The sequence below is a fragment of the Leopardus geoffroyi genome, chromosome A2, assembly GCF_018350155.1.
Source record: "Leopardus geoffroyi isolate Oge1 chromosome A2, O.geoffroyi_Oge1_pat1.0, whole genome shotgun sequence".
Taxonomy (NCBI): Eukaryota; Metazoa; Chordata; class Mammalia; order Carnivora; family Felidae; genus Leopardus; species Leopardus geoffroyi.
This window is the reverse complement of record NC_059331.1, coordinates 19,608,081-19,622,730: the sequence shown is the minus strand read 5'-3', so window position 1 is coordinate 19,622,730 and position 14,650 is coordinate 19,608,081. Positions and strand designations below refer to the sequence as shown.

The 14,650-nt window shown below is 41.5% G+C and overlaps 1 protein-coding gene across 13 annotated transcripts in view; it reads right to left on the bottom strand.

Annotated features, from left to right (window-relative positions):
* Positions 1-11,707, bottom strand: part of DOCK3 (dedicator of cytokinesis 3) — a 585,953-nt gene extending 574,246 nt beyond the window's left edge. For all 13 annotated transcript variants that reach the window (XM_045492946.1, XM_045492954.1, XM_045492948.1 and 10 more), the window contains exon 1: positions 11,321-11,707. In XM_045492946.1, the coding sequence (XP_045348902.1) occupies positions 11,321-11,357 (37 nt within the window). In that variant the 5' untranslated portion in view covers positions 11,358-11,707. The remainder of the gene's footprint in view (positions 1-11,320) is intronic.
* Positions 11,708-14,650: the final 2,943 nt, after the last annotated feature.

The following is a 14,650-nucleotide window of genomic DNA, read 5'->3' as shown; positions in this document are numbered from 1 at the left end:
ATTATAGGACAATATATACAGTATGGCCTTAAATTTATTTAAAAATGTCTACTTAAATGTGTTTATAGAAAAAGACTAGAAAGATATACTAATATGTTGAGAGGGTTATGTGTGGGTACCAAAAGTAAGATATCATCCTTATTTTCTTTTTGTGTGTATTTTTCTATATTTACTGACATTTCTCTAATGAACATACATATATAACGTACTCAAAAGGAAAATTATTACACAGAAAAAGAGAAAGCTTAAATGTATTCCACATACTGAATTCACAATACAGGGAAGAATACATTACATTTCAGAAAAAATTCCAACAACAACAACAAAAAAAAAAGACAAAATCTTTTCTTGGTGCTTTTAAAGGTTTAACCTTGAGTTCTCTGGAAAAGTCACTCATCCAAAACACAGCTTCCCCAAAGATGTCAAATGAAAGAAGAATTGTTGGGGTAATTTCAAACTACACCCAATTACCTGCTACAAGACTTCTGAATCATTGTTGTGATAACTGTGAAATTCTAGGTGAAATGGATTCATACTGGAATTCTAAGGCTGCCACCCAAAGTCAGTCATTTGAACTCAGCAGTAAACCTTCTTAACAGGCTCAAGAAATAGAAAGGCTAAGAGGGGAAAAAAGTGTATTCATGATGGCACAAAATTCTAACAACTAAATATTATCAGATTTATAGCTTGACTTTTAAAATACTATCAGGATGTATAGGGGCACTTGTACCTCGATGTTTATAGCAGCACTCTCAACAATAGCCAAATTATGGAAAGAGCCTAAATGTCCATCAACTAATGAATGGATAAAGAAATTGTGGTTTATATACACAATGGAGTGCTACGTGGCAATGAGAAAGAATGAAATATGGCCCTTTGTAGCAACGTGGATGGAACTGGAGAGTGTAATGCTAAGTGAAATAAGCCATACAGAGAAAGACAGATACCATATGTTTTCACTCTTATGTGGATCCTGAGAAACTTAACAGAAACCTATGGGGGAGGGGAAGGAAAAAAAAAAAGAAAAAAAGAGGTTAGAGTGGGAGAGAGAGCCAAAGCATAAGAGACTCTTAAAAACTGAGAACAAACTGAGGGTTGGTGGGGGGTGGGAGGGAGGGGAGGGTGGGTGTGAGTATTGAGGAGGGCACCTTTTGGGATGAGCACTGGGTGTTGTATAGAAACCAATTTGACAATCAATTTCATATATTGAAAAAATATTAAAAAATAAAAATAAAAAAATTAAAAAAAAATACTATCAGGATTGGGAATGCAAGCTGGTGCAGACACTCTGGAAAACAGTATGGAGGTTCCTCAAAAAACTAAAAATAGAACTACCCTAAGACCCAGCAATTGCACTACCAGGTGTTTATCCAAGGGATACAGGTGTGCTGTTTCGAAGGGACACATGCACCCCAATGTTTATAGCAGCACTATCAACAACAGCCAAAGTATGGAAAGAGCCCAAATGTCCATCGATGGATGAATGGATAAAGATGATATGGTATACACACACACACACACACACACACACACACACACACACACTGGAGTTTTACTCAGCAATCAAAAAGAATGAAATCTTGCCATTTGCAACTATGTGGATGGAACTGGAAGGTATTATGCTAAGTGAAATTAGTCAGAGAAAGACAAATATCATATGATTTCACTCATATGAGGTCTTTAAGAGACAAAACTGATGAACATAAGGGAAGGGAAACAAAAATAATATAAAAACAGGGAGGGGGACAAAACAGAAGAGACTCATAAATATGGAGAACAAACTGAGGGTTACTGGAGGGACTGTGGGAAGGGGGATGGGCTAAATAGGTAAGGGGCACTAAGGAATCTAATCCTGAAATCATTGTTGCACTATACGCTAACTAATTTGGATGTAAATTATTTTTAAAAAAAGAATATTAAGAGAGGAAAGAAATTATTTTTCATTAAGGTTTAGTTTTATATAAACAATCTTGGACATACTGTTATAGAACTAAGGAGAAGGCTTCTGTAGAGGTAAAACACCCTGAAGGTCACTTGATCAGTGAAAGGTAATGATTCATAGCATTTGACTTAAAACATAGCACTACTTAAAACATAGCTCCTTTTGGCATATATTTTCTTAACTATTATTTAATAAAACTAAAAGTTTTTACTGGGAAAAAAATAAAATACTATAAGGATTAACAAAGCAAAATAAAATTCTTCACTAGATTGGAATCCTAATTAAGCATTTATTGATCACTCACTATTTGCTAGGTCCTGGGGTTACAAACATGAAGATAAAGTTCCTTGTCCTAGAGAAGCTTAATTCCCCAAGGCAAAGAGATGTAATTAAGCATCTAAAGGGATAAGTTCCATACCAAAGGTTGGTACCAACTGCTGTAGGAGCAAGCAACAGTGCTTATTTATATCCAGCAGAGCTGGGAAGGCATCAAAGGGATGACATTTGAGCTTTTTAAGTTGGCATTTCCCAGGCAGAGAAAGATAATCATTGCATTCCTGTCATAGTATAAGAATCTAAGCAAAGTGACAAAGGTAGGACAGTTATAAACCTGTCTGGAAAAAGGATGAGTTGTCCAGCATATCTAGAGTATAGGGAATGTGAAGAGAATGTCAAAAACAAAACTCAAGAAAAGTTTGGGGCCACCCTTCCTCCTGTACATAAAATGTACATGAAATTTCATACAGAAGATGAAAATGGACTTAACATCTTCCTAGTGCTATAATTTCTTTGTTCTCCACACTTAAATATAAGGCCACACAGACCTCTTTAGCAACATCTTTCCCCCTTGGTTATGGACCACAATCTGGCTATGAGCCCACCCTAATCCCAAACACGAATAGGTTCACAAAAGTGGCACAGCTGGCAATTTCATAAAATGTCAATAAGTCATTCCGATTATTTGTGTTCAAAATAGCAAAATATATTTGTCTATAAACTAGACATTTCCCACTAGATAACACTTTTTTCTGATTCTGTTCAACCCTTTTACCAACCACTTGGAAAAAGAAAACAAATTTGTCAATTGGGTAGATAAAGGTTCAAAAAAAAAAATAATATGTGACATTGAAAATTCAAGCTTCAAAAAGACCTGACAGGCTGTACTGCTGAGCCAAATATGTTTAGCCCCCTACCAACTTAGGACCAATAGGGGCAAATCAAATATGCTCCCCTTTGATGAAATGTAATGGAAATAAATATAAAATCTTTTTTAAATAAAACTAATAATTTTACATTTATATTTATTATCAATCGTACAAGTTCAGGATGGAAGAGACTTGACTTCAGTTCATGTAAAATAAAATCTAGGGTTTAACTGCTGTAACTTCAGTATGAGTAATTAGTGTGAGATGGTAGCTCAAAAGTCCAAAAATCAAGCTTTAAAACCTTCTACATGCCTGGCACTGAGTTATATCTGCCAAGAATACAAAGATAAATTTGGCACAATCCCTACTTTTAAGAGTTTATAGCCTAAAGCAGTGGTTTTTTTTAACCATGGGTCACAAGATCCATTGAGTGAGCTGCCACCAATACTTCTCACTTAACAGAAAATATCAGAGTACACTGTACAAAGTACACAGTACTATATCATAAAACTTTTAACTTTTTCATATATATGTATACAAGTCTATGTATGTGTAGATACACAAGAGACAGCAATTTTGTTTTTAATGTTTATTTATTTTTGAGAGAGAGACAGAGCATAAGTGCGGGGACAGAGAGGGAGACAGAATCCAAAGCAGGCTCCAGACTCAAAGCTGTCAGCACAGAGCCCGATGTGGGGCTCAAACCCACGAGCAGCAAGATCATTACCTGAACTGAAGTCTGATACTTAGCCGAACCTACAGCCACCCAGGCACCCCAGAGATAGCAACTTTAAATGTACTTCTTATTGTAGGGCATAGTAAAAAATTGGAAACACATTAGTCTAGTGGAAGAGGACAAAATAAATATACCACTATAAGGTACGAAGTTTTATGAACTTAAAAAAACAAAATCTATCTAATTGGAGAAAGAGAGGGTCAAGGGTCTAAAAAGATTTACAAAGATAACAATATATGAAAGGAGCTTAGCTAGGCAGGAGAAACTTTGAGAGATGGAGGAGGTAAAAGACCCCACATAAAAAGAATAATATGAATGAGACATGATGCAGTAAATAACAAGTACTTAATGGGTGACAAATAGTCCTGGCACATGACAGCACTAGTATAATTAAGTCGAGATTGAAAGACTCGGTGAAAGTTCAGTTCCACTAAGTTATAAAGTACCAGTAGGTCAGCAGATGAGGCTGAAAAGCAAATTTGAGCCATAACATGAAAGTGCTAGGCATGTGGTAAACACTTAATCACTTAATGAATGTCAGCTATTCCAACTAGACTTACTTAGTTCTAGAGCCTGAAACCCATGTATCTCTAAAATGCCTTACAATTCTAAAATGTTATAAACTACTGAAGGGCTATGATGCAAATTATTTAAATATAGGCACAGAACACAGACTTCTAAGAAATTATAGGGAGTCTATTCAGTAAGGAAGAATGTTCGAATTACAGATCTCTAAACAATAAAATAGGGCTGTCCCAAAAAGTGGTTAGGGCTTTTCACTAGATGAATCTGAATAAAGGCCAAATGCACATCTATCTGAGGTATGTTACTAAGTCTATAATACAAAGTTCTGCATTCATTATACACTAATTCTTCCATCAGTTTTGGTTCTCACTCACCAGTGAGTAAGAGCTCATGAATGAGTTTCGAAGAGAGAAGGAGAAACAGATGGAAGCAGGAGGCTGCGATTTTATTCCACTGCAGAAAAGTAGGAAAACAGGAAGCTTCTGAATGACATTTCCCAACATAGTAATTATTTCTACTAGAGTATCCTACTGTGTGATATAGCAAATTAACTGCAAGTACCTGGACCACAGCTAAAATAATATGGCAATGTATTTTTGAAGACTTTTTTAAGTTCCTTGAGGCTTTATGTGAAAAAAAAATCTTGCTTTTCCATACAAAATGTGTCAAAAGGGGTTATGCAAGAGTCGAGAGCAAAATCATAAACAGGTTTGTTCATTAGAGTAAAAGCATAATGTTAGAATTAAAACCCTAATATAGCATATCCAATAATGCTTACACACTGGGAATAATTTCAGATCATTCTTATCATCAAGAATAAAGACACAGATTTCAAAAGAAAGATTCAAAATACAAACTATTAAAAATTAAAATTAGCACCAATGTAAAAACATGATATGAATATATATAAAGTACTTTCAACCTCAAACCTCAATGACCATTATCTTGAGACTGTTATGTTTCCAAATATGTCTAAAATTGCTAAACAGAAAAAGGTGTCATGTTTACAACTTAGTTTAATGTTTCTAAAGCACATTCTCTTTTAACACTGCATGATAATTTTTGTTTAATGTTTACTTATTTTTGCGACAGAGAGAGACAGAGCATGAGCAGGGGAGTTGGCTGAGAAAGGGGAGACACAGAATCCGAAGCAGGCTCCATGCTCTAAGCTGTCAGCACAGAGCCCGAGGCAGGGCTCGAACTCATCAACCGCGAGATCATGACCTGAGCCGAAGTCAGACACTCAACCCGCTGAGCCACACAGGCACCCCTTAACACTGCATGATAAAATGAACTGTAATATTTGAATAGACTACAGAATATTGTTGCATAGTGACTTTTCTATTAAGCGGTAGGGCACCTGGGTGGCTCAGTCGGTTAAGCATCTGACTTCAGCTCATGTCATGATCTCATGGTCTGTGAGTTCAAGCCCCACATCAGGCTCTATGCTGACAGCTCGGAGCCTGGAGCCTACTTCCAATTCTGTGTCTCCCTCTCTCTCTCTGCCCCTCCCTTGCTTGCACTCTGTCTCTCTCAAAAATAAATAAAGCATTTAAAAAAAATGTATTTTTTAAATGTTGGGGCACCTGGGTGGCTCAGTCAGTTAAGTGTCTGACTTCAGCTCAGGTCATTATCTCACAGTCTGTGGGTTCAAGCCCCGCATCGGGCTCTGTGCTAACAGATCAGAGCCTGGAGCCTGCTTTGGATTCTGTGTCTCCCTCTCTCTCTGCCCCTCCCCCGTGTGTGTGTGTGTGTGTGTGTGTGTGTGTGTGTGCGTGCGCTCTCTCTCTCTCTCAAAAATAAACATTAAAACAAAATGTTGACAATTTCCTGTTGGCTATTTCCTGTTTGCTTTACAGAATTACAGATCAAAACAAAGACCTCTTGGGGCACCTGCATGGCTCAGTCAGTTAAGTGTCCGACTTCAGCTCAGGTCATGATCTCGCGGTCTGTGAGTTCGAGGCCCACATCGGGCTCTGTGCTGACAGCTCAGAGCCTGGAGCCTGTTTCAGATTTTGTGTCTCCCTCTCTTTCTGACCCTCCCCCGTTCATACTCTGTCTCTCTCTCTCAAAAATAAACAAACATTAAAAAATTAAAAAAAAAAAACAAAGACCTCTTGGTTTGAAAAGGCACTCAATAAATATTTGCCAAACTCAACTTCTTTCCTCTCAGCTAATAGTGTCTTTAAAAAAGCGAATATATCCTTCAGAGCTCTTTAAAAACGTGCCTTCTGACTTGTCATGTCCTAAATGTGTATTCATTACCAGTGCAAATCTTTACAATTAGAAGCAGAACAATAAATACTATATAGTCTTTTTTTTTTAATGTTTATTTATTTTTGAGAGAGAGAGAGAGAGACAGAGTGCAAGCAGGGGAGGGGCAGAGAGAGGGAGACACAGAATCTGAAGCAGGCTCCAGGCTCTGAGCTGTCAGCACAGAGCCCGACATGGGCTCCAATCCACGAACTGTGAGATCATGACCTGAGCCAAAGTCAGACACTTAACCGACTGAGCCACTCAGGCACCACAAGAATGCCTTATCTTTTGAGCCACAGATATACGCTACTGACAAAGTCCTTTCAGAAGCAACATGATGTAATAAAAGAAGCTGTGGCTTAGACTCCCAAAGTTCTACGTTCAAATCTCAACTCAGCACTAACTGACTTAAATTCCCTAGATCAGTCCCTAACTCCTCTCAGCTAGTTTCTTTCCCACCTGTTTCAAAAAGAGGGGAGAGGACATATTATGGTGTAAGGCTCAAGTAGAATCATAATGTGGAAGCTCCGTGTAAACACTAAACCCCAATCATAAAACATCAAGCACATCCTCATTTTTTAAAACAAAATAAAGTCCTGGGTATATGATATATTCTCTATCCCTAGTAGATGCCTTTACCTCTGAGAGGTATGGGGCCCTTACAGAGGTTTCAAACACTGGGATTCCCTCATGGAACAAGTAACTAAAAAGCCCACTGCCTTTGCACTATTTCACTGAACTGTAGCCTATTTTAGCCTATTTACCAACAGATTTAGTGAAATTTTGTGATCACTGGTTCTTTCCAATCTGGTTTCATCAACCTATTCCTTCTCCGCCTTCAGATGCCTCTGCACCACAGGATCTTTACAAGGTAAATTTCTTTTAAGGACCCAGGGCTTTTTTTAAAAAGTGTTTTTTTGTTCTATCTGGGAAAAATCAAGCAAAAGGAAATCTGGTAAAAATAAGGCAGAAAATATGAATTACTTTTTATACAAGATAAAAATAAATATAACATTACAAAACTAAAATATCAGGTATTCTGGTTGGTGATGAGGAAAAACTGTTATGGTTTATTTACTAAGTGTGGATTAGGAAATAAACAACAAATGCCCTGAGTTATTAAAAAAAAAAATTACCTTATGACAGCAGAATAAACAAGATAATGACCTGAGGCAAGCTTCCAGCCCTAAGATGACAAACTAGTACATATGTATTCAAACTTTTGCTGCTATTCTATTTTAGAAGTTAATTATAAACATTCTTGTTTTGTTATCAGTGTTTGCTGCTGCTGCTGTCAGAGGATGAGAAAAGTATTTTCTTGATCTTTGGTTTCTATATTGGGTAGTTTGGGTGCCACCAACATGGGAAAAGACAACTATTTCACAAAAATAGGTGGATTGTTCTCACCTAATGCATTTTAGAAGAGGAAGCTTCTTGGAAATGTAAAATAAAGAATGGAAAGATACAGGGCTTTCTAAGCATTCATGGCAACAGAAAGGAAAACAGAATCTCAGAGGGAAAGAGACATAAAGAGTCAAAACATGGCTAACGGGTTCAGTAAAAAACAGCCCTTCAATACTAAAGAAGGATAGCAAAAAAGCCAAGTGTATCACAAAATATTGCCCATTGCCAAGAAGAAAAATAAGGAGAATATTCAATTGTTGAAGGGCAAAAAAGGACTAACCACCTCTGAGATCCAGTTTCTTCATCTGTATGATGAAGATAACATTAGAACGGCTCTGGGACTCTATATGGTATAACATTAAGTAAGAATCCCTAGCAACACGGTGACTGACCGAAGACTAAACCTCAAAAAAGAACAGTTTTCTCCTCTTCCTCTAAAGTCAACCACAGAATATTACAATGAATAGAAGCTCATTTATCACCTAGTTCTAGGTGAATAAATCGAATAATTTGAAAATGTTGTAACCTGTATAGAATTCCTGTATTAAAAAAAAAAAAAAAGCTAAAGTAAAATGTTTCTACAGAATCTCAAACACCTTACCAATGTCAAATACAGATGAATAGCTGCAATGGAAAAAAAATCCTTTGCAATGCTGCAACAGGGGACTTTTCCCCTCACTAACATCCAAGCAGTTTCTCCAAATTGGTAGGGAGTAGGTACAAGTTTTCCCTCCTTGCTGTAAGGATTATGGATTAGCAAAGCAAGCAGAGATAGAAACCTATGCTCCAAGTTGGTCATAAAAATCAAAGCTGAAACTCAAAATACTACCTCCTAGGAATAATGATAATAGATTTTCAAACTAGCAATTAAATAATGCAGCTAACACACTATTTTTGATTGACTATTTTTCTTATTGTAAGTATAACATTTAAGCTACTTTATAGGCTGAACCGGATTTTACTAAATAAAAAGCCTAAGAGTGTATCCTAACGTGCTTACGGAAAGAGATGTACCCTGAGTTTTGAACAATTTCTACAAGAACTTTCAGACCATAACTGAGGAAGGGACAGTAGAACAAAGCTGTGAAAGAAAGTAGGAAAAGAGATGCCTTGTTTGGCAGGAAAAGCATCTAAAGTACGCTAAATCACAACTGTTAATGTCTTCAGAATAACAACATCTCTCATTTACAAAGCATTTAGGTCCTTCCCTGTGCCCAATGCTGTGTCCTCTCCACAGGAAATAACCATTTTTCTAAAGCTAAACCCACAGTCCTAAGAATGCAAGAATTTCATTCCATCTTCCTGATTAAATCACACACCAAATCCTAGTGCCTGGAGATTCACATATGCCTATCTTGATTATCCTGCACTATGTCCTTCTAAAAACTAACACATCAGAGGAAATACCTGGTATTATTATTACTCTGAGTACTACAGGGAAAAGAAGAAATTAACATTTATTCAGCATCTGGTATGCTTTCATTTGATTTTCACAACCCTGTAGGTAAATATTATCCCCAATTTACACATTAAGAAAATGATGTTAACTTGCCCACAACACCAGTAAAGAGAAGCCAGGACTCAGAAATCTGCTAACTCTCCTACTCAAGGATTCTTTCCCAGAAGGAATTGTCACTTAGGTGCCACTTTCACATCAATTATTTGTTATTCTAGTTCAGCAGTTCTGAAAGCAAGTTATGGAGAAGATAAACCATCAACTCTTCATTTCATGGAATATATATATATATATATATATATATATATATATATATATATAGTATTTAGAGAACTAAGACAAAAGGTAAAATGTCCCCAGAGGCGAATCCCGGCTCTTTGCATCATTTCCCAATTCCTTCTCAACACAGACTCAAGCACTAGGGCTTCTTTTATCGCTTCCATCCTAGCATACTATCATGCCATTGTAGCACAGCTAATTAAAAACTTTAGAAAGTTACCTTTCAAAACAGGATTTTATACCAACATAGAAGATCTCTCTGCAGGTCCTTAAATTTCAATAAATTGAATTTTCACATAACTTGCCTGATTGTATTCCTAAATGTTTGTTACTACTGCCAGTTTAAAAAGTTATTTCGCTCCCATAAGAGACTCTTAAAAACTGAAAATAAACTGAGAGTTGATGGGGGGTGGGAGGGAGGGGAGGGTGGGTGATAGGCATTTGAGGAGGGCACCTGTTGGGATGAGCACTGGGTGTTGTATGGAAACCAATTTGACAATAAATTTCTTATTAAAAATTTTTTTAAGTTATTTCGTAGTGAATTGTGAGTTAAATCTTGATTGAACTGAGGTGAAAAAAAACATGAGAAATAAAAATCTATGTTTAGAGAGATTTCCCCATCCATAGTTTTCCATTACAAGTTGGGAGGTAGGGGAACCTGTACACTCAACCTTTTAAATCTGTTTTTAACCCAATAAGATGGCACAGGACTTACAATAATGCATTGTGGCTGAGCTCTATCATGTTATTGCCACAAAACACTAGCATTATTAAAAGGAAAACTAACATTCAACCCTTTGTATTATTAAATATTCATTCTTTTTAAAGAAGTTTAATGTTACAAGAATCATTTAGCTTCTGGAGTTTAACACTTGTAAGATAAAAAGAGGATTCTAAGATGAATAACAGTCTCACCTGAAAACAGGTTTGTTGGTGTTTTTGTTTTTAACGACACCGTACTATATACACACTAAACGTAACATTGAGACATGTCCAAAAACACTTCCCAGTGTAAAGTAATTATTTCTAATACTGAATGCAGAACAAATTAAAACAGACCAAACACTTGCAGTCAAATGTCTACAAAATTTTGAACTGGAAAAATGATGTCAACGTTTTTTATCCATTTGAAAGGTTCCAGTCCAAAAAATAAACAGTCATCGGGCTCAGCAACTCAGATGCAGAAACTCGCTAAAACTGAGATTGGGTGCGCAGAAAACAAGACTCTCCGGATTTGGCTTCTTGGGTAAAACTGCCCTGTACCCCACACCAGAAACCTCACGCAGCCACAGGGGCCCAGCCCACCGTGCCCGCCCCTCCCGCCCGCCGCACCTGCCGAGGCCGCACCGCCAGCGCCCCCTGCCGCCCTCCCCACTCCCGGAGGCCCGCTCCCACCCCAGCGCCACACGCCCCGCCGCCCCCGCCGCCCCCGCCGCGCCCGCCCCGCGCCGAGGCCGCGCAGCCTGCGGGCAGGGGCGGGAGCGCGCGGGCGCGAATCGAGGCGGGGCCGCTACGGGGCCCAGAGCAAGGGCGCGTCCCTGGGACCCCTGCTGTGGCCAGGCCGGAGCCTCACCTACCTACGCCGTATTTCTCCTCCTCCGTGGGGGTCCACATGGCCGGGCCGGGCGCGGCCCCGCGGGCGCGGCGGCCGGGCGACAGCGCGGCGGGGACGGCCGCGGGCCCGGCTGTGGCGCACCGCAAGCCGAAGCGGGGGCGGTCAGGCGGCGCGGGGCAGTGGGCGGCGCATCCCTCACAGGCCGTCCGGGATGCCGCCGCCGCCACGTCCGAACCGCGAGGCTCCCGCGAGCGGCCCAGCAGTCCCGGGAGGCGCGGGCGAGGTCTCTCCACCTGTCCGTCGCCGCTGCTCCCGCGCCGCCGCTCGGTCCCTCACAGCTCCGCTGTTCTGCTCCCGGCGCCGCCGCGGTTCGGCTCGCCTCAGCGGGCTCGCAGGACGGCCGCGCATGCGCCACTCCCGGCGCGCGGGGGCTCGCGCTGCCCGGGCTCGCGCCCCCCGAGCCCGCGCGCGAGCTCACGCGCCGCCGCCGCGCGCCAGCGGAGGGAAATCCGCGAGAGGCGATTGGACGGCCCAGCGGGGGTCAGACCTAGCTCCTCCGTGGACCCCCGCCCTCGGCGGTAGCAAGTGATGGTAGAGGCGGGCTGGGCAGGTGGGAGGCCCTAGGCCGCTAGAGTCTTGCGCGTCCGGTGCTTCCTGCCTGGCACAGCGAGATTGCCGCGGGACTCTGTCCGAGAGGGAGGATCGAGAAGGGAGGAGGGAAGGATACTGTTTTCAGACCCATCCCAGTGTCGCCCACAGTGTGGACACTGCCCATCCCGGAAAGGTCCTGGGAGCCACCCTGAGTATCGCCGGACCCGAAAGGTGGGGTCGCCGCGGGAGAACAAGGTGGGGCACTGTTGCCCCTCGCTCTTCGTCTCTGGGATGCCTTCTAGGCCGAAGCCCTACCGCCTCCTTGGTGCTTGTTTCGCTGAGTTGTCCTATGCGGTAAATTCTTGGAGTGTGAACAGAGTAGCCTTCTTAGTAAGGAAACCCTTCCTTGTTAGGATCTGGGATCCTGCCCTGGGCACCGCCTCTGCCCCTCCTAGGTCTCTGCCTTATAGGCTATTCGGACTTTTGGCTCAGTCCCAAAACTTTCCTCCTTTGTTTCCTTCCCCCCCCCCCCCAAAAAAAAAAAAAATCTGTTCCCTCTTACTTCTGCAAATATCACCTTGTGACCCTAGGTCAACCATTCTCCAAAGATCAGAATAATCCTGGCAACTGCAGGACTTCTTTAACCTGCATCTGGACCACGTTGTGGTCCCAGCCCTAATCCCAGCATATTTATCCATCTCTGTCACCAGCATCTGTCACCAGACAAAACCCTGGTGTCACTCCTCACTTGACTGAACATCCTTGAACACTCTTCCAAGCCCAGATCAGTGCATCACTTCCAGGAAAGCTTCCCAGATCCTGCAGCTAGCAGACTGGATCCTCCCCTTCTTTTGCCTAGGATTCCAGCTGTGTGCATTTGTGCCTTATTTCTCCCATTAAGACTGCTCCCAAAAGGCAAGCTCCAGGCTAAAGTCACTCTCAGCACCTACCTAACACCTGATGTGCACCTGTTGAGTAGGAAGCAAGACTAGTACAAGAATATCTTGGTAATCAACAGATCTTATTGGTTCTTTCTTCATAATGCCCTTTATGATTACTCATTCCAGGCCTGACTAAGCTCACCTGGATTATTGCCACAGATCCCCAAATCCTGACCTATAGACTCACTCCTTCCACCAATGAAGGCTGCACACTCCTGTATTAGGAAAATATTCTGTAAATGATTGAGTTTCTCAAGAGCTAGATACACTGAGGGGTTGGGGGAGTCCAAGAACATAATAAAGGAGTTATCTTTATTTGTGTAGCTAAGTGTTCCCAGAAGACCCCTGCCCAATGACCACCCTGGAATGTCACCATGTAATGAAGCCCACATTCCCAAAAAGGGAGCTATCTAGCAAGTGGGCCAAGTTATACAGACCTTCTGAACGAACAAACTTAAAGCTCTTATTTCATCTCCTAGTTCCACTCCATTGGCTGATGTACATGATCACAGTCTCAGAGCCCAATGACTGGTTTTCCCAAAGTTTACTCTCTTGTTCCCAGTCTGGATTCATCTTAGATGACAGCTTCCCCAGACAAAGACACTCCCAATCAACAACTGCACACCTCAGCTCAGGGATGGGAATGCATGAATCCCAACTGGTAAAGGGAAAAGAAAACGGGCCAAGGTGAGAAGGGGGCATCTGATAAATCTCAGACTCCCACAGTCTTGCTCTTTGTACTAAATTTAGATTGTTTTCTTGAAGCAAAAGAGCACGTCATGGAGAATCAGGCTTCAGCAGAGATATACACCTGCTCTCATATACCCACAGCATCTGTTCTGAGCCCTTCTTCATGCTGTCAGTCCACTCTCACTGCACCCCCCCACACACACACACCCCTCCCAACATGTGAGCCAACCTTCAACTTGCCTCTGAAAATCAGGACCCTTGGCACCCTGCCTTCCCCTCCTCTCCATCCACTTCTTTATGTTTTCACCACCACCCAGCTTCACTGCCTGCTCCTTCTTAGGATCCCCAGAACTCACCGCCCCATTGTTGCTCTCTGCCCTCCATTTTCACCCAGTTCTGTTCCATAGGCTCCTTCTGTGGTACCAACAACATCTGCCCTGTTGGTACCCTCAGCTTCCATTCCTTCTTTCTTCCTCCTCTAGATGACTGTGAAGAATAATCAACCACTCCAAATCCCTTTATTTTAATGCAATTCATTTGACTCTCAGATGATCTGGTTTCTGACCCTGTCACCTCCAGAAACTGCTCTCCCAGAAGTCCCCAGGGATGTCCCAACTCTAGATACAAGCAGCTACTCTTCCCTGGCTCTGGCTGGGCCTTTGCATACAGTATCACTCAACCCATGTATTCTCCTCTCTTGAAACTCATGGATCCTCCTCACCCTCCAAGGGCTGTTCTTCCCTTAAACTTCCCAACAGCCCTTGGCAAAAGGAGATTTTGCTCTCCCATGAGGGCCTTTCCTGTAGCACCTACTCACCCCACTTTCCTCCAAGAGATCAGATGGGTCTGCCTTGCACATGGACAAACATCTGTTTCCTTTTTAAGTGGCAAAGATTGCTCTGTTTATTTTTACCCCACACAGAGACTATCATAATGCCTACCATCAAACAGGAATTCAACATATACTCTTGGGTGAATGATCTACCTGTATGTTATCTGAGATCATAATGCAATAGGTTGGAAAAGAAAACTGAGAAATTTATTTCAGCAAGTCACAAATCTCCCAATTGAGAAACTTGAGTCAAAAAGAGTAAATTTCCTTGATATAGGCACATTTCCTTGATATAGGC